At 43.2% G+C, this 27,592-nt stretch overlaps 1 protein-coding gene across 1 annotated transcript in view; it reads right to left on the bottom strand.

The window, feature by feature from the left end:
• LOXHD1 (lipoxygenase homology PLAT domains 1) overlaps window positions 1-25,350 on the bottom strand; it is a 209,944-nt gene extending 184,594 nt beyond the window's left edge. The window contains exons 1-4 of the mRNA XM_050943268.1: window positions 25,260-25,350; window positions 24,488-24,602; window positions 6,629-6,709; window positions 5,480-5,664 (exon numbers count right to left, since the gene is read on the bottom strand). Of these exons, the coding sequence (XP_050799225.1) occupies window positions 5,480-5,664; window positions 6,629-6,709; window positions 24,488-24,602; window positions 25,260-25,350 (472 nt within the window). The remainder of the gene's footprint in view (window positions 1-5,479; window positions 5,665-6,628; window positions 6,710-24,487; window positions 24,603-25,259) is intronic.
• Window positions 25,351-27,592: the final 2,242 nt, after the last annotated feature.

The raw sequence follows: 27,592 nt of genomic DNA on the forward strand, positions 1-27,592 counted from the left end.
ATCTGGGGATTCCAATAAGTAAAGCAAGTGCAGATTGCCCCTTAAGAATCTGCAGACTGCTTGTATCATCTCTGGGTGAGAATCTGCTATTCATTTCCAATCTATTTGGTATATTAAGATTAGTTTGCATTTTTTGTTTATTTGCTAGGTAATCTGCTTTGAGCTGTTTGCTATCACTTACAATCACATAAAATCTATCTTTGTAGTTAATAAACTTGTTTTTGCTTTATCCAAACCAGTAAGTTGGAGTGAAGTGTATGGGAAATCTTAGCTCAGGAGCAAAAGGCTGTTTAATATTCCTCTCCACATTGAGGGAGGGGGCAAATTTTATGAGCTTACACGGTACAGTTCTCTGTGCAGCACAAGACGATATAATTGTGGGTTTACACTCCAGAGGGGGTGTGTGCCTGAGGAACTAGGAGCTACCCTAGCTGTAGCCTTTCTATGCAGGGGCTGGTCAGAGAGCCTAAATGTAACTGCAGCTGGGTAGGTCCCTACCTGTATATATGTTGGTGAAAGTGCAGGCTGGAGGGCTTTGCAGCTTGCCAGATCAGTACAGTGTGAGAGGGAGCCCAGTTCTCAGTGGTGCCCCAGTTCCAGGTGGCATCCCAGGGGTAACCCATCTCAGTGGTCCCCTACTGGTGGGTTGAGGGTCTCAATGGTACCCCAGTTCCAAGTGGCACCCCTGGGGGATCCGTCACACTTGGGAAACTGATGGAAGCATCAGGGGTGACAAGGCAGAAGGTATTAAGCCAAGAATGAGATAAATAGTTGAAGGAAGAGTGAGGTGAGAGGATAGCAGGGAGCACAAGGAACAAAAGGGGCTATGTAAATGGGGGGGCAGAATTGCAATAACTATTTTACTTGGCCTGATCTGATTCTCTAACTGCCTCACTTTCAAATGACTCTATCAGGTGGTTCAGGCTCAAAGTTTAGGGGGAGGTCGTTGGAGTTTTTATGTTTTGTTTTGTTTAAGCTTTTAAAAGCCTACTGCTAACAGAAACTGTTTAATCTTTTTGAAACCCTCATTTCCATCATAACAGTCATTTCAATCTGTCTATCTAGGTTCTTATACTGGTGCTTGTAGGGATTTATAACCGGAACCCGGCAGAATTTGCTAGTGCATGAGAACCAGAAGTCAAAAACTAACTAGAAGCTGACTCGTCTCTTCATTGTTCAAGCTGAGTGGAACACAGCAAATAAACACAGAGCATAAACATTTGATTTGTTATAATCCTTCGGATTTTCATAGTCTGTTAGTAACACAGCTAAGGACTTCCTTTGAAAGAAAGATTTTAAAGATCTAACAATGCTTAAATCGATATAAACAAAAGAAAGTGGATGTTGGCACTTCTGAATCTGGGAGTTGCAGCTGCTCAGCACAGTATCAAGGAAATGGCAGCTCTGTAGATCCCATTGCACTCTGGCTGGAATTCTGATTTTGTAAATGAGAGGGTGAAATTCTCCTCTCCTAGCCCCGTGCAGAAAGCCTGTGGCTCTACTTAAATCCCTGTTCTGAGGGGTTAGGTGTGACTTAACAGGATGATGTACAGAGGTGAAGTCAATCCAGAATAAATACCTCTGCAAGTGAAAACCAGTGTGTTTATAGTAAGGTTGTAGCAACCGCCCCGTATACAGAGTAGAGAGGCTGTTGAAAGGTGAATGCTCTACAGAAAAACACTGAAATTCTGCAAAAATCACGAAAGTCTCCCCATTGTTTCCTACAGTCCAGATCTTAGACAAGTGACAGAAAACCTGCACTTCTTAGCAGTCACCTGTGTATTTCAGGACTGAAAAATAAACCATCAATAGTGAAAGCTGAGGGAAACCTCCAGAGAAAGATCATAGGAGAGAGCCACTTGAATATGGTGTGTGAAAGGGGGTGGAGAAAAAGGGAGGATGAGAGTCTATATGCCACAGGAGAATTTACCAGGTCACTACTGCAGTTGTAGGTGGAGAGAAGAGTAAGAAAAACCTGTCTCCAGCATCTGTGCCTAGAAATGTTCACAAAGAAGGACTGAAGGCTCCCAAGAGAGAAAAAATGATACAAGAAACAATAATAGAAGGACTGGGAAATTCATCAGAGACAAGAATTCCTGTCTTATACTCTGCCAATCAGAACATGGTTTTCGTCAGGAATAACTAATCTTTAGCTACACACACACAATCACCTGTGCACATAATTATTCATTTGCCTAGTAGTCAGGACAATGCCAGTGAGCCAGGATTAAATGTCTCTGTTTCATCCTTTTGAGATTAAAAAAAAAAAGACTCTTAGGGCAAACAGCTTGTGTGTACAAGAAAAATCATACCACAATCTCATTTCAGACCTTCATGGTTCAGATGGAGCTAAATGAATTCAGATAAATTTACATTAATGTTTGACTGGTTGACAGTTCACCTCAGCAGTCTGTGAATGCTTCTCTTTCATTAATTATGTTTCAAGGGGAATTGCAACCTAAGACGGTTGAGCTAGTCCTCTTCTGTTACAAACTCATAGCTAGTGCCTGGAAGGCGTCCAATCCTTCTCTCATTTCACTCTCATCTCTGGACTAGATCCAACTCCCCAGGTTCATCTGGACAATTGTGTTGTTTACAGGTTGCAAAATTTCAAAGGAAGATTTTCTAGCAGATAAAATAAGCTAAATAGATGACATGATGGCAAACTTTTCTGTAGAAATTTCTACTGCCTCTCTCCTTGTACCTATGTGAGTTCCTTGGGACAGCAATCATGTTCTTTACATCCATTCTGTATGCACAGCGCCAAGCACGGTGTCATCGGCCAGTACAGAATATGAAACCACTTCATTAGACTGATAAGCACATGGGACTACATCATCATATGGTGAAAATCAAGATAGCGCCACTGAAATCAGTGGCGCAATGTTGAGTTACACCAGCTGAGAGTCTGGTCCGTGAGCCTTTTCCATCCCTCGTGATTGTGTACATCCACCTAAGCAGAGAGACAGGCCTTTGAAGATGGAGCAGGAAATCACACATTTAAATTTGAATCAGCCATCCCAAAAAGGAACAATACTGGATTCAAAGAAACAGTTGTGTCGTGTAAAGGAACCACTGAGAAATAGTTTGGGCTGTTTGCTTGCCCTTGCGGGATCTCTCTTTGATTGAGCATTGCTTTGAATCATATGCTACCTCCCCCTATCCCGCTAAAGCAGGGGTCGGCAACCTTTCAGAAGTGGTGTGCCGAGTCTTCATTTATTCACTCTAATTTAAGGTTTCGTGTGCCAGTAATACATTTGAACGTTTTTAGAAGGCCTCTTTCCATAAGTCTATAATATATAACTAAACTATTGTTGTATGTAAAGTAAATAAGGTTTTTAAAATGTTTAAGATGCTTCATTTAAAACTAAATTAAAATGCAGAGTCCCCCGAACCGGTGGCCAGGATCCAGGCAGTGTGAGTGCCACTGAAAATCAGCTCGCGTGCCATCTTCGGCACCTGTGCCATAGGTTGCCTACCCCTGCTCTAAAGTATCAGGCACTCTTTTAGTTCACAGACTAAATGGAATACAGAAGCAGCAAAACATATCAGAGCACACAATCACAATGGGATGTATGTAGTCACTGGGTGGATTTTTGGCTGAGTGCCTCCAGATATTGTCTCATTCAGATCCTGCAGGGTCCTGCTCTTATAAATGGCTCCCACATGCATTTTTACTCATTTATGAGTATTAAAGGATATTTCATATTTCTTTCATGTATGTAAACCTCCCTTAGAAGGACACAATTCATTAGAAGGACAAAACTGTTTAAGAACACAGTGCAAGAACAATCTGTGTTATGGCATTAGTAATAGGAAGAATAGATTATCTCCATCAGGTCACTTCTGATGAAACTCTAGCCACCATAAGAACAATAATAATTTTCACTTAAACAGCACTATGTGGGAGGTGCCATCCCTGCATGCCCCTCAAGGCATGGTGTGGCACTGCAGAAGCCCTGCCTCAGTTTCCCCAATGGACTCCTCAGCGGACATCAGTTATTGATCTGCTTAGCCCTCCTGCCCAATCACTCAGAGACTTCAACACTGCACCTGGGACTGAGCCACTCAGCCCAGGTGGCCCGACTCACGCTAGTGGGGCTCGAGCTAGTGTGCTAAAAATATCAGTGTGGTCATTGTGGCTCAGGCAGCAGCTCAGGCTCCTGAGCGCACCTGATCCCTGGGTTTGAGCTCAGGCGGCCAACCCAAGTCTGTGCCAGAGCCCCAGTGTCTGTACTGCTGTTCTTAATGTGCTAGCTCAAGTCTGTCTACCCGGGCTGGGAGGCGCTCAGCTGCAGTGTAGACATCTCCCAAGGCAAGGTTCATCATACCCCAAAACCAAAAGAACCTTCAGCCCTGCTGGGCTCAGTTTTCAGCCCCCTTCCTTTTAGGCAGACCCCAGCTGGAGCAGCTTGCCTTAACACCCACCACCTGGTAAACCTCAGACTAACAGCTGGTGTCAGACCTACCCTACCTCAGCGAGGCTGTGGCTGTCTGAAGTCTGCCAATCAGCTCCCCAGGCAGGCTTCTCACATGGCTTGGGAGCTGTCAGCCTGCTCTCCCCCACTGTCCATCCCTCTCCTTTCAAAGACCCACTCCAAGCCTGACAGCTCAAGCAGCTGAAGGAGTGAGGCTGACTGAGCTCACAGCAGCTCATTAACCCCTCCTGGCCGGTGTGGGGTTCACATACCCCCTGCCAAGCACCTATCACTGGAGGATCTCAAAGCACTTTATGAAGGTGAAGTAAGTATTATCCCAATTTTACATATCTGGAAACTGAGGCACAAAGGCCCGACTGACAGCACTGGAGCAAGAAGTCCATTACTTATCCACTGAAGACGTTTGGTATGTAACAGAAGCACAAGCTTCCCCCGCCCACAGACCAACCAATGTGCCATTGCCCTTCCCCCAACACCAGTCTAAGGAGGAGAGGCTAGTTCAATCTCCTTGCCCAAATCTAGACTGTACTGGCACACTCAGAGTGAGCAGGGGAAGTTCAACCTGAGGATGCTCATTGGTAGTTGGAGGTGAGCTACTGAAACACACAACCGGCAGGTTAGTCCACAGGTTCAACTTTCATATCTTGGTCCCAGATCAGATCCCTATTCATGTTACTTACACTGTATGTCACCCCCCAGCATACACCCTGATGTCAGCTTGGCTGTACCTGTCGGGTTTGCAAGCTGTGCTGGCCTCATTTCCACATCATTAACTTAAAACACTCTGAAAAATAGGTACCAATTAAATATCATCATCCACATTCTGCTCCAGGCATCCCAGAACTGGTGCAGAGTTACAGAGAAGAGGTTGGAGTCTATAGAAAGGCTGCTCGTAGAATGCTACCAGAATTTGGGAACGCTTCATATTCATGGTCAGAATTGTGACTATCTTTCTTCCAATGATATGTAATTAGACTGGGCTACACTTGCTCTTCTACGGACAATGAACCACATCATCCAGCTTCTCTAGAAACACTTACCTTTGGGCACATCCATGGGGTTTAGGCTGCCAATCAGATCTCTGACATAAAGTCCATCGCCCTCATCCTTGCTCAGCCAGTTGTTGCAAGAAAAGTAAAAACGGAGGTGAGGCCTGTTCATGTCAGTTACTACTACCCGGTCCAAGAACCAGCTTGCGTTCATTCCTGTGTTGTCATGCTCAATTCTACAGCACAAAGAAGGAACAAAATATACCCAAGAGTTTGGATTGGTTGGCGTGATTTTTGACAGCAACTAGCACATTGATTCAGTGGCACATTTTATATTAGGCAAGGTAAGACCAGGGGCACCGATTGGGGAGGATGGGGGTGGCAAATGCCCCCTGTAGGTTTTTGCACTGGTTCAAAGTTCCACAGGCCACAGGGCCAAGAAGGAACCATGGCCTGGTCACTTTTAAGCAGCAGTCCTATACTAAATCGGTATAGCTGCTGTCAGAGTGGTCCAGAGCATTTCTGTGGCTGCACAGTCACAACGCCATTTCAAATCTGACGGAGAGGTGGCTGGGCCAAATGCTGCAACTGGTACATGGGGAGACTGCTCCTATACGGCAGAGAACTGTGGAGTCTGCCAAGAACTCCTGGTGACACGAGCTCGTATTCTGTTGGGTTTACTGGTCTATAAAGCAGAGGGCTGAACCTCAAGTGATTGAATCAACTTATTGGATACAGTACTCACGGGCAGCACATAATGGAGGCTAGGGAAGACTAAGCCTCCCCAAACATTGCACCGGCAGGAAGCAATGGCAGATTCAGAGGGCCCTGATAAATCTTCCGCTGCCATGGCCCCAGGGCTGGAGGAGCTCTCGCTCCCCACCATGGCTCTGGAGCAAAGAGCTTTTCCAGTCTCAGGGCTGCAGTGGGGTAGGGGAGAGGAGCGAGCAGTGGATGGGGCCTTAGAGGGAAGAGGCAGAGTGGGGGCTGGGGGGGAAAGGGTGGAACAGGGGGAGAGGCAAGGGGGAAGGGACAGAATGGGGTGGGGCAAGGGCAGGGCCTTGGGCAGAACAGGGGAGGGGCTCCAGGCTCAGAGCTCCAGCCAGGGCTGAGAGCTCCGCTGCAATCCCAGCCGAGGCTGAGAGCTTGACCCCGGCATCTTGATGTCCTGTATATAGCAGTGACAATATTACACGATACCTTATCTTCTTTATTTGTCCAACATTGTTGGTTTTTATTCGGAACACATCTGTTTTACTTCTCTCAAAGGCAGTTCTACTCCTGTAATATACATATACCAAAAAACACATTAAGAAAATTGTTACTATGTCAGCAAATACATCATCACAGACCCATCAAGGATCAGAGTTTAAGAATGAAGGATCCTTATTTCTGTTATTGGACAAATCTACTTTTCAATATCCTCATTCCTGTGAAAAGGTCTGAATGTACTGGGATTTTTTTTTTAAACTTTTCCATGCTAATATCTTGACAGGTCTTAGGCACCCTCTCAGACTCCAACACACCAACTTGGTAAGAAATGCAATGCTGGCCCAAATGGATGCAAACCTTAGGTCATATTCCATATCAGCTAAAAAAAAAATCTTTCACCTATTAAACAATCACTAGTATACAAAAGAGCTGCAGTAATGAGTGGTTTGCTACTCTGCTGATGGCTTTCAGAGGTAACAGAAAACAATGCTCAGTGAAGACATTTTTACATTGAGCCATTCATCTTTAAAATTCCAGGCTATTTTCAAATTTATTTTTTTTTACAATATCTCTTCTCCTGTTCTTGAATTCATCTAAAACTACCTGGATAGGTACTAAACTACAGAATCTCTGGGCAAAGGCTTAGGGCGTGGTTTTCTGTCGCCTTGCACCTTGTGCTTTCATTCAGACCAGTGTGAAGTGCAAATTCAGAATGGTAGACTTTGTCACAGAATTTGTTTTGGCCTGGATGATTACACAAATTAGACAGCATCACTGAAACAGGCACTTTGGACCTTCCTGTCTGTTGGCTGACAGAAGCTCAGCTCATTTCTCTGCTCCATACCTGCAGAGGCTGCTCCCTCTTCCAAAGGTTTCCTTTCTGCTTTCTCAGCACATCCCTACATCACCACAAGAGGAGCGTGTTCTTTAGCAACAGAACAAGGGTTGTGTTTTAAAGGGGCTCCATGGCCCAAAGAGCTGCTCCGAGGCTGGCAGTTCGATTCTGGAGCTCAAGCACAGATAAAAGACGGCGCAGCTGGGTCATAGATTTCTTTCCCCCTGCTTCTTCTAACATACCAAGACCATAAAAAAAATGACCACTGTTCAGTTCCTGTACCACCTCCCCAGAACTAGATTGCAATGTGTGTGAGACAGGGACTATTTCTTCTTCTTTATTTGTAAAGTGCTAAGCATTTGACAGAGGTATGTGTGACAGATAAGGCAATTTCCTGCAATAGCCTTGATAGGCTTCATTGTATTCTGCCTCCTCCCCACACTGCAGCCCCACAACCCCTTGTGTTTATTTCTGCCCCACCTCCACCCCTCACTGCAGCCCCAAGACCGGAGAAGCTCTGGCACCGGGGTACAGCGAGGAATTAGAGCTCCTCCAGTCCCAGAACCACAGCAGGGCCTGGGAGCTTGGGCTTCCCCCGCCAACCCCTTCGCTTCTGTGGGGGACCAGAGTCAGGGTGCTGGGGCTTCTCCCACCCTGCATGCCCAGTATTTCTGCTGGATCACAGGGTCAGGCACAGGGGCTTCCCCTGCCACCCTGCAGCTTCTGCTGGGGATGGTTAGGGACGCTGGAGCATCCCCCACTCAGGAGCTTCTGCTGGGGACTGGGTCAGGAGCCGCTGGGGGCGGGCTTTCCCTGTCCCACAGCTACTGCTGGGGATGGGGTTTGGAGCCGCTGGTGGGAGCTTCCCCGTCCCGCAGCTATTGCTGTGCATGGGGTTTGGAGCTGCTGGGAGTGCTTTCCTGGTCCTGCGACTGCTGCCAGGTATGGGGTTGAGGACCACTGGGGGGGCTTCCCCTGCCCTATGATTGGGGCTCCAGGCCTCTGCCACCTGGTGGCAGATTTTTTCCAGGGCCCCCCAGATGGCTGGGGCCCTGGGCATGGGCCCTGTGGGCCAGTGGCTAATCCACCACTGCTTGAGAGTAAATGTGCTGTGTGGAAACTTATAACTTCAAGCAATACACTCTTGATAGCCCTTGCAGAGAAAGTAAAGTGCAGGCCCTGGCCTGTTTAAGCAGTCTGGCTTGTTGCGAATATCACAGAGTAGGCAGGAGCCAAGTGGTTCCAAGAACCCCAGTCAGGAGTGAGAGAGATGCGGTTCGCACCCAACAGCGGTGACGGCTGGGAGATGGAAGCTGAAAGTGGGTGCCCTTGGTGGCCACGGAGGGGAAATTCAAGTGCCCTGAAATTGTGACAGTAGGTTAAGGGCAGCATGATCCAGTGGCTAGATCACTGAGCGTCAGGGTATCCAGGTTCCATTCCCCACTCTCCCAGTGATCTTGATGTGGCTTGAACAAGTCAATTCATCCTTCTGTGTCTCTGTATTCTCCTTGCACACTTTGTCTGGCTTCAGGCACCGTCTGTTGCTCGGCTTGTGCAGCGCCTAACACAATGCAGCCCCAGTTGAGATTTGGGACTCTAGGTTTCACTGTAATACTAATGAACATATACAACAAAAAGCAGTCATCCTATTTGAAAACAAAAAACTACAGCACATCACCATAGCAATGCTGCAGTGACAAGCAACTTGTTCCCAGAAAGTCAATGAATACGAATAATCTGAGCAATAGCATCCAGTTTTGCTCTGATCTTTTCTCTCGCCACTTTAGGGTGTCTGCGTGCCAGTGTTTAAAGGTTGTCTGTTTTGTATTCTGCAAATACATGTGTAGCTTTCACCCCCAGTACCGATACCTAGAACATTGTTGCTACATAAAGAGGCTAAAAGAGTTAACCTTGCCAGAACACTATGGCAAGAGACAATTAAACCCAGCAGAGCTTCCCTCAACTGCTGCTTGGCTGTCAAACTGAAAACAGTCAGCAAGTGCAAGGCAATTAGTTTGCCAGGGGTGAGTGAACATTGTAATGACAGCAGCATCTTCCTGCTCATGCTCTGGAGTTCAGTACGGTACTGCAGATTCCCAACGTACTACAGCAATTATGTAAAAGTATCAACTGCAGTTAATTGTCCAAAAGCTTTTAGCAGACTAATTTGAATTGCTGCTGATTTACAGCATTCACGTGACAACACTAAATTAGGGTGACCAGACATCAAATGTGAAAAATCGGGACGGGGTGCGGGGTAATAGGACCCTATATAAGAAAAAAGACCCAAAAATCGGGACTGTCTCTATAAAATCAGGACATCTGGTTACCCTACACTAAATGTCTGAATACTGCTGGTATTAAGTTTACATGTGACTTCATTATGTTTGTGACACAAGCACGATACTGCAGTTTCAAGATGCAGAACGAAAACTCGATGTTTAAACAGCAAAGAGCATGTGTCTGCGCTCACTGTCTCAAATGGTTTCAGAGTGTATGCATCACTTGTCTTGAAGGTGCTTGTGAAGGGATTTGGAACTGTATGTGGCACGGGAGACAAACTGCTGGAAAATGTAATTGTTAAACTGCGGGTGGAATTCAATGAGCATTTAAAGTCTCCCGGCCCTTGAACTGATTGCATAGCATCAAAGAACTGAAATTGAATGCTTAGGAAAAAACAAATAATGTACATTAGAGTTGCTTAAATACAGTGAGGGGGAAATTCCAACTAGTGAACTAGTTTGTATAAAGTTACAAAAAATGAAAAGTAAAGGAGAAATTATTGTGGGCCTCTGCTACAGACCCATCAAGACTGGAAGTGACAGCAGAAAATTCCTGGACCTATTATCACTAAGGAGTTTGATACTATAAGATAATGTAGTCATGGGGGACTGTAATTACCAAGCTCTCTAGTGATAACTAAAGCCGAGGAAAACTTGACTTTAAAATGCAGCTCCAGATTTCTGAGACCCAAAGCTTGGAGGTTTTAGACATGATTAGACATTAGCAAAGTATTTGACATGGCACCTTGCATAATTTCTCTTGAAACATTAATTCACATTGGCTTGGATACCAGGGTAGGGGACTACAGAGCTAGGCTTCAGGCTGGGTTTTATTTCACATTTCTAGTAATGATCTGGAAGTTGTGGATTGAATTTAACAGCACTAAGGTGTAATACAGTCAGGGCTGGCTCTGGCTTTTTTGCTGCCCCAAGCAAAAAACAAAAAACAAAAACCTGCGCTGGGGCCAGAGCAGCAAAGGAGTGGGGGGGAAACAAACCTGTCCGCCGGAGCAGCGAAGGGGACAGAGGTGGGGCGTGAAAGAAACCTACCAGCTGGAGCAGCGAAGGCGGGGGGTGTGAAACCTGCTGGCCGGTCGGAACGACGGGGGGGCGCGTGTGAAGCAAACCTCCCGGCCGGCCGGAGCAGCGAAGGGAAGAAAAAACAAAAAACAAAACAGGGCAGCGGGTGCAGGGTGACTCCCAGCCCTGCAGACCCCGGGCAGCGGACTGCACACCCCAGCTAGCCGGGTGGAGCGGTCAGGGCTTCCTTAAGGGGGTGCTCGCCATGCGGCCCCTCCCGCCGCGCCGCCTGCCAGGAGGGCTCCGCGCCGCTCCGGTGGGCGGGCAAGGAGGGACATGGGCTGCCGTGCCAGGCTCACTGCAGACCTGGCACCGCTCCCAGCAGCTCCCCTCCTCCGTGCCGCCGCCCCCTACAGGGCGGCAGGAGCAGCAAACCAAAAAGAAAAAAACCCGCAGGGGCAGCGGCAGGGCTGTCCTTAGGATTTATGGGGCCCTAGGCAGTATTATTAAACTGGTGCCCCTATGCCGGATGGCAGCCCAAGCTCACAGCCTGGTGGGGGAGGGGGAGGAGGGACTTGACAGCAAAGGATAATGAGATGCCCAGCCTGCCTCATGGTGGCGGAGAGTCACAGTTCCCCGCAGAGACTTCCATGCCCTCTCCCTCATGCAGAATGGACATGAAGAAAGTACCTAATTAAAAGCACTAAAATTTGGGAATAAAAAATGTCAGTCACAGGTTTTTTGATATGCCCTGAAGTTTGTCAGAGATTTATTTGCAAAAACTTCATAGTAAGGGTGAGTCAGCTGTCCTGCTGAATACAACATTACATATAATGGAATACATGATGCAGCTCTTCTCTGTTTTACATTTTCTTCATCAGTATTTCTAAGTTGAATTTATATTTTAAATGTACTCAAATCTTAAGCCAGCATTCCAGATTACTACATATTTAACTCACTGAAACAAAGACATTCTTTTAAATTAATCAGAGAGATTTAGTGTGTTCATAACAATGTTCATTGCTTTTAGAAAAAGGGAACAGTAATTTACTTTGTGTGATCTCCATAACAAGAGACATGGTTATGAAATTTCACCAACTTAAAAAAAATATGTTTCCAAAGATTTTAGGTATAACAAGGATTTTGTCTTACTAAGGTACTGATTTTGCTGGAGGGTTCTTTTAAAACTAGTTTGTCGGATAGTCAGAAGTAAAGAAAGGGAACTCTTTGTCCAGCTATCTGGAAGGGAAGGACTGTTGTCCCTTTAAGGGCTCTCTTCAGTGGGGAGTGGGGGGAGAGGTGGTGAAGGGATGGACAGAAAGGACAGGAAGACTTGGAAGCACTTTTTTTTTTAACTATAGTAATTAAAATGTGTATTTTAGATAAGGGAGGTCTTTTGAAGGATTTATTTAAAAAACTATGTGTGAAGATCCACACATTTAAGGCTAAAGATGATTGTGCATCTAAAACTCTATGCAAGCATTTTTTAGAAATGTGATTTTATAATCTTCACCAGCTCACTAATGAAATATTTTAAAGCAAATTTTAAACTAAGGTCCTGTAGACTGACATGTTCTGTGTAAATATTACATTAATGCACAACTGTTTTTGTCAGTAAAGTCAGAAACTGACAGTATAAAAAATTTATTTGGGCATAAGCTTTTGTGGACATCTGATGAAATGGGTTCTAGTCCACAAAAGCTTATGCCCAAATAATTTGTTAGTCTTTGAGGTGACACAAGGACTCGTCCTTGTTTTTGCTGATACAGACTAATAGGACTACCACTCTGAAACCTGTCAGTATATACCTTGGGGTTGGCAAATGCCTGTTAAATGGCTTTATTACCCCTTGAATGTCTCTTTAACAGTTTCAATGTTGTGCTAATAGGTCTGGCAGGCTGGAGGTTTTTTCACTTTTAACTACTAGATTCCCTCCCAAGGAAGACTCACCAGGCTAGAGCAGCCATCTGTGGGAGCCTGCAGGAAGGGTCAAAACAGGGATAGGAAAACAAGAGGGTGGACACTAAGACCCAGTGGTGTCCCAAATTTTCAGGTGCCCTACGCAGCTGCCTATGTTGCCTATGCCTAAGGACGGCCCTGGGCAGCGGAAGCTGTGAAGCGCAAAAAAAAAAAAAAAAAAAAAATGAAATAAATAAAAGGATTGGGAGGAATGCCGCCCCTGGGAATCTGCCGCCCCAAACACCAGCTTGCTCGGCTGCTGCCTGGAGCGGGCCCTGAATACAGTGGGTAACAGTATAAAAACTAAAGCTGAGTGAATAATTCACAATTGATAGTGTATGCAGCTAATTTCACTGAGTAGAGTATGACATTCTCAAATACATTTGTTATCCAAAGCAATCAAACAGGAATTCATTCAGAGAAGTCCAGTGGCCTCTCTCACATAGAAGGTCAGACTAGAGCAGTGGTTCTCAACCTTTTGGGCTCAGGACTCATTTGTAAATGTTTATGGCCTGTCACAAGCCAGTAAATAGTCTGGGGGTGGTAGTTAAGCTTAGAGGTTCTCATGCAGGTCCCCCCATCTGTACCCTAGAGTTCTGAGTGAGGAAGGAACCTTGACAGGATTAATTATATAAACCACCCAGTTAGGACACAGAAACAATACCCTGTGATCTGCTACTAATTAACATAGTGAAAATTGCAAATTTTACAGTCAAATATACAATTAAAAATTCACCTTCAGAACTAGTACACATCTCAAGTGTTTTAATGTGTGTGGGAAGCAAAGATGAAACACTTGAGATTATTGCCTAATCAAAATTCACATAAGAAATTGAAATTTTGGACATTTGTGGGAAATTGTTTCCCCTGTTTAATCAGCTAATAACAATCCTTTGCAAAGCTTAGCCTCTAGGAACATACAGAAATTACAACCTATTGCTAAAGTAGGTAGGTATAGGAATGGGACCAAAAGTCTTTACTGTTAATGTAGTAGACTGAATGATGTTAGCTTTGAAAGAAAGGCAAAAATCAGTGGATTAATGATAAATTAAACTATATTTCTGATGCACATTCTACCTGACAACGTATTTTGAATACATCAGGAACCCTTCCTTCTCCCCCTCATCTTGCACACCTTCATAGAATAATCTGTAAAAGCACTCTGAAATCATGGAGGAAAGGCTGAATCGAAGTCCATAGTATTCTTATTACTAAAGATATAAATTGGTGATAAATTAAAGAGTTGCTCTGCTGGATTAGCGTAGAGATCTTCTTAGTATCTTAGCAGTAACGCTGTTACTCTTGTTAACTCTGATTGTGATTTGTTTGTTATAGCTGCTGTCATAAACAGATAGTAGGAGTTAATAGAACAAAAGTACTTTATATCTCTTTTGCCTGTAAAGGGTTAACAAAATCAGTGAGCCTGGCTGTCACCTGACCGGAAGACCAGTCAGAGGACAGGATACTTTCAAATCTTGAGGGAGGGAAGTTGTGTGTGCTGTTAGATTTTGGTTGTTATTCTCTCTGGGTTCTGAGAGTGACCAGACGTGCAACCGGGTTTCTCTCCAATATCTCTGATACAGTCTCTTATATGTCCAGAATAGTAAGTACTAGGTAGATAAAGCAAGTTATGCTTATGTTTGTTTTCTTTATTTGCAAAATGTGTATTTGGCTGGAAGGAGTTCAAATTTGTATTTTGCTGAAAGGATTTTAATTTGTACTTGTATACTTAGGCTGGGAGGGTATTCCCAGTGTCTATAGCTGAAAGACCCTGTGACGTATTCCATCTTAAATTTACAAAGATAAATTTTACTGTTTTTCCTTCTTTAATTAAAAGCTTTTCTTGTTTAAGAACCTGATTGTTTTTTTATTCTGGTGTGAGACCCCAGAGGACTGGGTCTGGATTCACCAGGGAATTGGTGGGAAGAAAGGAGGGAAGAGGGAGATAAAGGTTAATTTTCTATATGTGTTAGGATTACTTTCTCTCTCAGGGGAGAGTCTGGGAGGGGGAGAGAGAAGCAGGGGGGAAGGTGAATTTTCCTCTCTGTTTAAGATTGAAGGAGTTTGAATCGCAGTGATCTTCCAGGGTAACCCAGGGAGGGGAAGTCTGGGAGAAGCAACGGTGAGGGAAAGGGTTTACTTTCCTTGTGTTAAGATCCAGAGGGACTGGGTCTTGGGGGTCCCCGGGCAAGGTTTTGGGGGGGACCAGAGTGTACCAGGCACTGGAATTCCTGGTTGGTGGCAGCTTTACAAGTACTAAGCTGGTAATTGAGCTTAGAGGAATTCATGCTGGTACCCCCATCTTTTGGACGCTAAGGTTCAGAGTGGGGAATTATACCATGACAGCTGCTATTGACGTTTTAGAAGAACCTCTAGTAGAAATGACTCTAGAACGTACTGTAGGTGATACAGATCATGTCTCAGCCCTTTTCTATGAAAAAAAAAGGTGTTTTTATAACATGTGTTAGCTAATGTGGTAAAAACCTACTGTGGACAGAGCACAATACAGTATAGTTCTTACATGAGCTAGCTGGTGGGGATAAGTCATAGGCTCTAGCCTATTGTTTTCTTTGACTTCCATGTGAAAACTACAAACTGCCCTGTCCACAGCAGGATTTTACCATGTGTTAGCTAAGATGTGGTAAGAGAGCACCTTTTCTCCTAGTGTGGATGCACCTTAAAGCAAGGTAACTATTGTCCTTCCATGAGGGATGAATAATCCGGATGTTTTGGCCTTCAAATCTGTCATCAAACCTTTTAGAGAGACAAGGGTGAGTGAGGTAATATATTTTGTTGGCAAGAGAGACAAGCTTCCAAGTTTACAACACTCCTGCTATTGCATCCCAGAATGATGTTCACTTCTCTTGCAACAATATTACATTGTTGACTCATATTTAGTTTGTGATCCACTATAACCTGTTGTCATTCTGCTGATAAAATGATGTTAAATCAGTAACCTGCAGAAAGGACTGCATATGGCAGACAAACATCAGAAGACACCCCAGATGGGAAAGGTGGCAGCTGAGAAAGTATACCCAGTACAAGCATCAGGGGCGTCAGAATGGGGGCGGGCGTGGGGGCATGGCCTCATCACTTTTCACCGGCAGTAAGGGTGAGAAACGGGGAGAAGGAGCAGAGAGGAGTGAGTGGGGGCGAGGTCTTAGGGAGAAGAGGTTGTGTGGGGACCATTCCTCAGGGAAAGGGATGGCGTGAGGATGGGGGCTAGGGGAAAAGGGGCGGTGCAGAGGTAGGGCCACGGTTTGGGTGCCAGTGGCCACCTCTCTTTTAGGGAGCTTCCCTTGCCCCTGACAAGCATCCATATGACAAGGACATTATTTCCTGTTTGCTGGGAATAATCTGTCATCAGAGGGCAGGGGCTAAGCAAATTGTTTAAACAAAGCATGAAAACCCTGCTGCCTGGCTTCTGCACGATGATGTAATGGTCACACTTACAAGGATGTAATTCTGTGCAATCGAAGTGTGTGAGAACACAGAGATGGTGTCCAGTAGGACATGACAGCCCAGTATTAGGCTAAATCTATGATAGCTCAGAAATTGTTTTACAGCCAACAGAGGACTTGCCAACAATCCATTTAAGAAGCCAATTCAATGCCTTAGCCGCCTGTGCTAGAACAGCTAATGCAAGAATTCAGCCCTTAAGTCTCAGCTGCCAAATATGTTCTATACATGGCTGCAGCAGTTGGTGCAGGTGCTGAAAGTAATTGGCAGAGGCTAAAGGCCAAAGCGAGAGTGCCAGCATGTCAAGTGTTGTAACTGACTGCTGGTGCTAACTGCCACACAAAAATATGATTGATTTACACCTCAAAAACATGGAAATGATGACATAAGGTAACGAATTAAATGTTCTATCACCCTTGCAGCCCATACCTTCATTTAACAGTAGTGATGTGTGAAAACCCAATGATTGAAAGTTCACATTACATGTTCCAATAACCTTAGCTTTGACCCACAACGCAAGCTTATGAGCTCTTTCAATGTATGTCTTGTGGGTCAGAGTTAAGGTTGTTATTGTAATATGTAATGTGACTTTTTAGGCTGATATTGTTCTGAAACGAATGAATAAACTGTACAAATATATAAGATATTTATGTGTCACTTTAAGTCATGATTTAAATACTTTTAAGACCAATGAGAGGTTAATGGTGATGTTCTTGTTATGTATTTTATATATTGGTCACTTGCTGTAGAAATTTAGGACCTATACTCAAGGTTGCTCAACACTTCCCATTATAAGGCCCTGTTTTCAGTTCTTACAACTTTGCCATACTTTCATCAGTTGAGACAAAATTTCCTAAGACAGCTAATTAGCTTCAGGCTGAATTGTTTTTTGAATGTTTCAGCATGCTTCAGTAATTTCTGAGAATGAGATTATGGAAAAATGCCATGTTGAAAATATTCTTGCAAATGTTTTATTAAGAAGCTCTACACTTCCATGCTTTGGAGTAGAGAATTAAAATTTGGTAGAGTGTTCCCCTTTACATCAGTGATATGTATTATGTTATTCCCATGAGAACACACACTATTTTGGCCATATTTATAAACCTTTGAAAAATCTGTTTGCACATGCTCAGTAGAAACTTCTTAGAATTTAGCTGCTGGATTCTTCAAAGAGTCTATCTGTACTGAGAACGTGCCCAAGGATTCAGGGCCTGAGCAAGACCTTCCCTGCAATTGCAGCTCCCAGGTGTTGATTACTGAATTAAAGACATCATCATAATGCATATGGAGAAGAGGGATCAACTTAAGGTTGCATAGATAACTTGAAATCTGGCATTTCCTAATTTTTGAGTACTAGACTTCATAACCTTAACATTTTTTTCATGTAGTTTTTGGCGTACAACGACTATTGATTAACAAAAGTTGTGAGTGAAAGAGCAAGAATGCCCTTTTTAAAAAAATATGAAATATGTAACTCCAGACTGTGTTGTCATTTACACCAGAATTCATCTGCAGCACCTCATCAACTCTACTGAATGCCATGGAATTGCACTAGTGTGAATGACAGCACAATTTGAGCCATTAAAAGAAAAATGTGTCAGTCAAGTCCCTTTTCTTGCACAAGTGTTTCTAAGCCTGCTGGAAATTGGAGAATTGTTCTAGTTGTGCTTTTCATGGGCCATGCAAAATAGACTGATTTTTCTTATTTTAAGAAAAACCTTGCATAACACTTTCTAGGTTAATGTATTTACTGAAGTTAACTGTCTTCCCTTCCTTACATTTATTGATTTATTTTATAGCTATTAAATAAAACCAAGAGTAAAATCCTGGCCCAATTAAAGTTAATGGCCACATTTCCATTGACTTCAATGGGAGTAAGGTTTCGCCCCAGATCGTCTGCTGATTTAATTCAGTGTAGCTCCATTGACTTCGGTAGAGCTATAGAGATTTACATCAACTGAGGATCTGGCTCAATGTGTAGATATTCCTGAATTCATCTTTATTTGACTGGATTGTGAATCAGAAAAGCCTTCTGCGAAGGTAATTCAAGACCAGGTAGAAGAGTTTGCCAATTCAAAAACTGCAGCATGTTTGAAAAAACTAAATCAATCCACAGTACCTTCAATCTCATTAATATTACAACAACCCAGCTATCACTTACCAATCTACTCCTAGCCAGGAACAGTTCTTTCACCTTTGCTTCAAGTTTCAGTAATTGCTAAACCATTTTTTAAATTCATTTATTTTAGAAAAAAATTCATGAATATATCTTCCACTTGTCATAAATAGGACTGGGTAACTGTGAGATTGTAATTTAATGAACAAAAATAACATAGCGAGCTAAACACTGGGGTGTAAAACATTTAGTGGTAGCAGCATTGCTACCCTAGTGATGTGATTTATTTAGTCTATCCCATTCCATCACCCTCAGTCCAAGAGCTGTAGAGGCCATAGTGCAGCAAATCTTAGGCAAAGGTGGCTAAGGACAGGGAAAATTAGTGGAGGATCTTCAGAATTCTACCCCTGCTGCAGAGGACGCCCCTGGGAACAGAGAACACCTGCGGAACAGCTATGGGAGGTGAGGAAGGCAGGAGAAATGCCATAATTCTGTGAGGCAAGGCAGGGGACTGCTGACTCTGAATCTGGGTCTAGTCAGAGTCAGCGTGCAAACACACTGTGAAACCCATGAAAAGACAAATTTTTTACAGTGGCCTTGTGCTAGGGTGACCAGATAGCAAGTGTGAAAAATCAGGACAGGGTGTGGGGGTAATAGGTGCCTATATATGAAAAAGCCCCGATGTCGGGACTGTCCTTATAAAATTGGGACATCTGGTCACCCTACCTTGTGCTTGGGTCTGACTGAGCTGCGCTGAGTGCAGGACGCCACTTGGGAAGCAAAGTGGCCTTCTGCTCTTTGGTTCTGGGCATGGTTGGGGGATGTGCGAACTGCCCAGCCTCAAGGTTACTCCAGCCGTCTCCCAGCTGCCCACAGCAGCCAGAGCACATCAGTGTTATGACCATTACCCTAGCCATGACCGACTATGGTGGGGCTCTGATGCCAGCAGCATAAAGCCATGACACTCACTTCTTGCCACCTGCAAATTTTCCTTATACCAGATCCACCAGCTTTACACCTGCTTTGTGCTGGAAAAGACGTGCAAAAGAGCTGTAGGAGAAAAAAGAATTTGGCCCAGTATATTGAAGACCCTAGACATGACTTAACCCTATTTAACGGGATCAAAAACCTTCTCTTTCATTATACTGGTAAGATTCTGGAAGCTTCCATTTCCAGAATTCATGTTTTTTATGACAAGTCAGTATGATAATTCATGTAGGTTTTTACAATTAACTTATTGTTGGACAAAATCTTAAGAACACATGATATTTCATCACCTTGTCATGTCTTGTCATAATTTTACTTTGCAGGCATGTATGCATGACAAAAAGGTCTGAAATGTCATGTATTTCACTACCAGCACACAATCACAAAAAAAACCACCCCTGTGCTAACAAGAAGCTGAAATGGTAGTACCTTCATTAGGAAATGCATGGTATTTTATCTTCTTATCATATCATCTATGTCATAAAACAAACATGTATAAAATGTCATGCATTTGCAGTCATTTCATCAGTGAGCTCTATATAAACTCCTAGTTGGAAGATGCATGAGATTCCATCCTTTTGCCATATTCACAAGTTGATTAAAACATTTAGGGGCAGTCTGGCTACTCCATTGCCCACTTCACATCTGGGAGAAAAGATTAATCAGTCAAACAGTAGAACAGCAATCTATATCTGGAATAATTTCTTCTTGTTTTTGACTAATAAACTACCACAATTCTGTAAGCATTTGCTTATAGATGCTGGAAATTTTAGCTGGCATTTAGGAAACCATGAGTGGAAAACTGTAGTCAGGGTAGAAATGGTTATCTCCCAGGGGACTAAATTTTAAGATGCCTCAGAATGCAAAAGGTTTGTTTGCTATGACTCTCATTCTCATTTCCAGCCATCTTAGCCCTCTGATTTCCTTTATAACAAGGATGAAGTTGATAATGCTAGACACCATCACAGTGTTTTTTAACAGACTCATACTTATGCCAATTGTAGAGTAAAACCACCACCATCTTTTCTTTCTCTCATTCAGAGAAATACAACTAATGCTTCTGGAAGGAAAAATCATTAACTAGAGTGTCAGCGAAGACTTATACAACTTGTAAATCATTTAAGGTCACCACAGATTTAAAAATAGCCAGCATTTTTATTGGGATATCTTCACTTCCTCTTTAAAGGGCATGCAGTATTTTTTTAAAGTGTGTTTTGGATTCTTTCCAAGGCCACCAGCAGAACAACATTTCAGTGCAACTAAGGGTATGTCTACACAGTAATTAAGGATCCTTGGCTGGCCCAAGTCAGCTGACTCAGGCTCCCAGAGGTTGGGCTGCAAAATTGAAGTGTAAACATTCAGGCTTGGGCTGAAGCTTGGGCTCTGGGACCCTCCCCTCTTGGGATCCCAGATCTTGGGATCCAGCCCAAACCCAAACATCTACACAGCTATTTTACAGTCCCACAGTGCAAGCCCGAGTGAGCTGACATGGGCCAGCCACCACAGGTCTTTAACTGCTATGCAGACATACCCTAAGGACATCCCATTCTCACATAAAAGCTGACCAGGAGAGAACTCACTGTAAAACAGGTGCCTTTAATGGCCTTACCAATTACCATAAAACAGATATGAGTGCTGTAATGGAGAGCAGTGGCGTTCAATGGGTAGGGCAGCAGATGGGGAGTCAGGAGAACTGTGTTCTGTTCCCACTTCTGCCACTCACCAGCTCTGTGAGCTTGGGCAAGTCACCTTGTAGTCTCAGTTTCCCCACTTGTAAAATGGGGAAAATTATACCTACCTTGTAAAGTGCTTTGAGATCTAAGGATAAGAGAGATGATGTATCAGGGGGTTTAGATAAATACATACACAGCAAGTTCTCACTGCTGTTGCTAATGATGGCTGGAATAGTCAAAACAAAACAAAACACCTCTGTGAGTAGTAATTTCAGAATAGCAAATATGGCAAACAGGTCTGAAATTTCATGTATTTTCATTACCATTCCCATATCATTTTTCTTTACAGAGTCTCATGTTTGAGTTGCTTCATTGGGAAGAGAAGCTCTTTTGAGGATAAAATTTAAAATAGCTTCAGGTACCTCTTGTCGGTGCTGTAGAAACGGAGAAAATGTGAAGTTACCGTATGACATTAACAGAAGGTTAGTATTTTCTGAAACACATTTGCAACAAAACTAAACTAGCAAGCATAATGAAAGATAAAACCAATAATCCCCTTTAGATCCTACAGGTAAGGGAAATGAATATTTTTTTCTATTAAAACATTGTTCTGCCAAAGGGGAAATTAGAAACTATTGAGCAATAATATTTTAATATTGCAGACAATTTTGTTATCAGCACATGTTAGTCTGAGCAAATCCAGATAAATCATAGCCCTGTCAAGCAATCGGACTGAGTGGAATCTCAGCTGGAGCACTGTGAACTCCAAATCAAGTGAAATGCTCAAAAAATCAAAAAGATTTTCTCTCCTCAGAGTCAATAATTTTCAAAAGGGGCAAACAGAGCATGGTTTCTCTTGGGTTTTAAAATCAAAATCATCATAGAATCAGAAAGGACCTCAGCTAGTCCAATTCCCAGACAGATTTTTACCCCACTTCCCTAAATGGCCTCCTCAAGGATTGAACTCACAACCCTGGGTTTAGCAGGCTAATGTTCACACGACTGAGCTATCCCTCTCCCTGATATTTCTTTAAAAAAATATGATCTGGTGAATAGGGCGCTAGATTGGAAGGCAGGAATTCTGGGTTCTGTTTGCAGCTCAGCCACTGTGTGACCTTGGGTAAGTCACTTCAACACCCCATGCCTCAGTTTCCCTACTATTTGTGTTATCTATTCAGCGTGTAAGCTCTCTGGCGCAAGGACTGTCACTGCACTTGTGTAACCCACTGGTGAGTGTATGTTACAGATTCCTGTCTGGGTCAATCCACGAATGATATGAGTCTGTTACTGGATAAGTTAGAGGGCTCTGGGTCCTTAGCTCAAACTGTAGCAGCTCATGCTATTACCTTGGATATTCCTGGTTCAGCCCCTTGTGCTGGCCAAGATAGCAGCCATCACACTTGTACAAAGCCTCACACAAAGGACTCTCATTCTTAATTTGAGAGACTGAGTAATACAAATAATAAATACTGCTACTAATAAGAAGAATTTGTAGAATAGTTTTTCAAAAAATAGGCTCTCCGTGGGTGGGAGCAATTTTGCACATGCAACCATGTGCACAGAACTGTACATGTCTACATTAGTGACACAAATTTCAAACCCTGCCCTCAGATGCTTATGTAATAAAACCCAAATTAGTCAAAGAGATTTTTCAGGAGCCTACGGGGTATCAGTGAAGTGCCCATTACATTGGATTGCTCTCTCCTCTGTGAAAAGGAGCCAGTGGGCAAAAAATGGATATTATGAACAGGACCAGGGAAAGCCAGGCATATTTCAAATAAAACTCTAGTCTCACAAGTCTGCTGTGCCATAAGGAAAGCTGCACATAAGAACAGCCGTACCGGGTCAGACCAAAGGTCCATCTAACCCAGTATCTGTCTACCGACAGTGGCCGATGCCAGGTGCCCCAGAGGGAGGGAAGCTAACAGGCAATGATCAACTGATCTCTCTCCTGCCATCCATCTCGATCCTCTGATGAACAGAGGCTAGGGACACCATTCCTTACCCATCCTGGCTTATAGTCATTTATGGACTTAACCACCATGAATTTATCCAGTTCCCTTTTAAACATTGTTATAGTCCCAGCCTTCACAACCTCCTCAGGTAAGGAGTTCCACAAGTTGACTGTGCGCTGTGTGAAAAAGAACTTCCTTTTATTTGTTTTAAACCTGCTACCTATTAATTTCATTTGGTGACCCTAGTTCTTGTATAATGGGAATAAGTAAATAACTTTTCCTTATCCACTTTCTCTACATCACTCATGATTTTATATACCTCTATCATATCCCCCCTTAGTCTCCTCTTTTCCAAGCTGAAGAGGCCTACCCTCTTTAATCTTTCCTCGTATGGGACCCTCTCCAAACCCCTAATCATTTTAGTTGCCCTTTTCTGAACCTTTTGTAGTGCTAGAATATCTTTTTTGAGGTGAGGAGACCACATCTGTAAACAGTATTCGAGATGTGGGCGTATCACGGATTTATATAAGGGCAATAATATATTCTCAGTCTTATTCTCTATCCCCTTTTTAATGATTCCTATACATGCTGTTTTTTTTAACTGCAAGTTAATAATGTCGGTGAAGACCCCTGCAGTGGTTTCCCTGACTGTTTTTAGCTCTTTCCAATAATGAGTTCCAACCTTCCACAGCCTAGTGCCAGGCCCCATAAAGCAGAAACAGGTTGTTTTTTAAAAAATTAACAGTGTTCTGAAACGTCTCCTTTATGTGCAGATCTACACATTCAGCTGGTGTCCACTGGCACAGCTCCATCAAAATCAATGGATTTACACTAGAGGAATGTCTGGCCCATACTTTCCTCATCCACTAACTCTTATTTGCACTGGTTCCAGACAGCTGACCCTTAGCTCTAGGCCAGGGCGTTAACTCTTTACATTCCATACCCCATACAAATGTTCAGGACCATAACTTTCAACAGCACAGGTCAATGTTTTCTGCCCTGGGTGCTGAGCACATGCAGCGTCCAATGATTTCTCTGGAAGTTGTGGGTGGTCAGCAGTTATGAAAAACAGGCTACATACACAAGTGACCATATATGGAGTCAAGAGCCCAGGTGAGAAAATATTGACCTTTCATTTCAATACTTTGATGAAGAAGTCAGGATGTACCAAGAACCCTACAGGTGTTACCATGGCGGATGTACAGAACTGTCCGTGAAAGAGATGTAGGCACTCAAGGCATACAGGGCCCAGACCTGCAAAGCAATGAGTGCTCTCCACTCCAATCTAACTTCTTGGAAAATGAGAGTGTTCACCAAATTGCAGGGTTGGACCTTACAAAGTATGGTGTGCAGAACATCTTTACACATGAGGGTTTGTAGGGTATTGCAGTGAGAAATATCCAATAGTATGAATCTGCATTTTCCTTACAAAATCTGTATATATTTAGGCTATGTTCCATCTGCATCTATCAGCAAAATACTATTATGTTTCAACAAAAGCAATACAAATTATTGAATGCAGAGTGGCCCTTAGGATTATACAATTCTCTCTAATACTCACTTGCTGGTAAGATGAGTCTTCGGTGTGATCCCAAATTCTCCAAAGAGAGTAACAAAGACATTGGCGTCAGTTCCTGCTCCTCGTACATCTCCTGTCACAGTCACCACCTCATAAACTGTTGGAGAAGAAAAGAAAAATTACTTACAGATCACTTCACCCACTACTGAAATGTATCCATCTGTGGGGTGGAAAAAAATCACTGCTTAACACTACAGGTTAGAATTTACCCAACTAAAATTGTTGTGGATATTTATGTAGACAGATGAAATTTACTCAGATTGGAATTGGGCAGGACAGAGTTAATTCAAACAAAATAAGCCTCTGTGTGCATATCCATGCATGTGTGTACATATTTTTAATGTATGTTATTTATATAACAAGATTTTTTTAAAAAAATAGGTACCTAAAATTAGACTCCTTGGGTTTTCAAAAATACCTAAGTGAAGGGACTTATACACCTCTACCTCGATATAACGCCACCCGATATAACACGAATTCGGATATAACGTGGTAAAGCAGCGCTCTGGGGGAGGGGGCTGCATGCTTCGGCAGATCAAAGCAAGTTTGATATAACGCGGTTTCACCTATAATGTGGTAAGATTTTTTTGGCTCCCGAGGACAGCATTATATCGAGGTAGAACTGTACTTCTAAGTCACTTAGGTGCTTTACAAATTCCATCCTTAGATCCTTGGATTTAGGAGTCTAATCTTAGGTAGCCATGTTTGAAAACCTTTGCCATATTATATATCATGTCAAGTTAAAAAAAAGCACCCACTAGGTTGTTATAAATTCCTTCCACTGCCACTTTTCCAACTGCTCGTAACATATTCAGACAAACTCCTTCATGGCTGAAGTGTTCCATACTTGGTCTAAGCCCAAAGGTATATTTGTAATTAATGTTTGAGCAAAATTGGTTGAACTATTTTTGATTTATGCATGTGTCAAAGCAATGTACTCTTCCTTATTTGTTCCAATGAGATATTTGCATAAGGCTAACTGAGAAACGAGTAAAGCTAGCAAGTTCAAAATTGACTTATTTTGTAGATCTGTGTAAATGTTAAAGAATGGTGAAGACAGGGTGGCCATACAAAATGATCTGAGTCATTTGGTAAGCTGGACCCATTCAAAGAAAATGAGTTTAAATACAAGCAAATGCATCTAGTAACAAAAAATGCAGCTCATACCTATGGGGGAAAAAAGGACTGTATCCTGGAAATCAGTAACTCTGAAAAGTGCTTTGCAGTTACAGAGGACTTACAATTCAGGAGTTCCCAGAGTAGTGCTGTGACCAAAAGGGCTAGTGTGATGCTTGGGTGTGTAAACAAGGGAGTAGTGAGCAGGAGTATAGAGGTGATTTTACCTCTTTACAGCATTGCTGAGACTGATACTGGAGTGCTGCATCCAGTTCTTGTATCCACATTTTAAAAACAATGTTAAAAAACTGAAGAAGGTGCAGAGAAAAGCCACAAAAATGATCTGAGGTGGGGGAAAAAAAGCCTTATAGTGAGAGACTTAAGGAGCTCAAACTGTCTAGTTTACCAAAAAGAAGATGAAGAGAACTTGATTATGGTGTATAAGTACCATCATGGGGAGAAAATGAAGGGTGTATTAAAGGGCTATTTAACCAAGCAGAGAAAAGCATAACAAGAACTAACAGTTGGAAGTTAAAGCCAAACAAGTTCAATAAGACAAATTTTTAACAGTGAGGATGATTAACCATTGGATCTGGATTCTTCATCTCTAGCAGATTTCAGATCAAGACCGGATGCCTTTCTGAAAGAGATGCTTTAGTAAAACAATAGTTAGTGGGCTCAATGTAGAGGTAACTGGATGAAATTCTATGGCCTCTGGGCTTGTTTACACTACAAAATTAAGATGACTTATCTAATTCAACCTCAAGCCTCCAAATTAATTAAGTTAATTGTGCATGGCCACACCATGCTCATTGTCTCGATGGAGTGTGTCCTCACTAGCAGTGCCTGCATCGATGCACAAAGCAGTGCATCATGGGAAGCTATCCCAAAGTGAAACTTGACACAGTATGTTTTGGGTAGTTTGTGCAATTCCTCATGGAACCAAAACATTGTCACAGAGGAGAATGGGAACATTGGCATCACATGATACACTCTGCTCAATGACAAACAACCCAGTGGTTTTTGCACCTTAAAACTGTCACACCTATGCTATAACCCCAGAAGCATGGAGGCTGATCAGTTGTGCACTCTTGCTGTGAGCATCTCAAACACCTTGCACCTTCTCCTGAAATACTTCCAGAGCCGAAGTAGGGTCCACGACACAGAACATAGTAGTGTCCTGCAAGCACCCCTGCTGCAAGCCATTGAAAAAAACAATTCATAGTTCCACTCTGTTGAGCACCATTTCTGGTCCCGTGAAACAAACACTGACTGGTGGGACCACATCATTTTGCAGGTATGGGATGATGAGCAGTGGCTGCAGAATTTTTGAATGCAGAAGGCCACCTTCCAGGAACTTTGTGCTTTCCCCTGCCCTGCAGTTCAGCAACACAAAAATGAGAGATGCTCTGACAGTGGAGAAGCGAGTGGTGATCACTATTTGGAAGCTTGCAATGCCAGACAGTTACTGGTCAGTGGGAAATGAATCTGAAGTAGATAAATCAACCATGGGAGCTGCTGTGCTTCAAGTGTGTAGGGTCATAAATTGACTTCTGCTACGAAGGGCAGTGAGTCTGGGAAGTGTGGGACATAGTGGATAGTTTTGCCACGATGAGGTTTCCTAATCGCAGTGGGGCAATAGATGGCATGCATATCCCCATCTTGGCACCAGACTACCTCGCCAAAAAGTACATAAACCAAAAGGGACACTTCTCAATGGGGTTGCAAGCACTGGTGGATCATAGGGGGCATTTCACCGACATCAACATAGGATGGTCGGGAAAGGTTCATAACATGTGCATCTTTAGGAACTCGGGTCTGTTCAAAAAGCTGCAATCTGGGACTTTCTTTCCAGACCACAAAATGAATATTGATAACATTGAGATACCTATAGTTACCCTGGGGGGCCCTGCCTACCCCTTGCTCCCATGGTTCATGAAGCCATACACCGGACATCTGGACAGCAGTAAA

Source organism: Gopherus flavomarginatus, chromosome 3, assembly GCF_025201925.1.
Source record: "Gopherus flavomarginatus isolate rGopFla2 chromosome 3, rGopFla2.mat.asm, whole genome shotgun sequence".
Lineage (NCBI taxonomy): Eukaryota > Metazoa > Chordata > Testudines > Testudinidae > Gopherus > Gopherus flavomarginatus.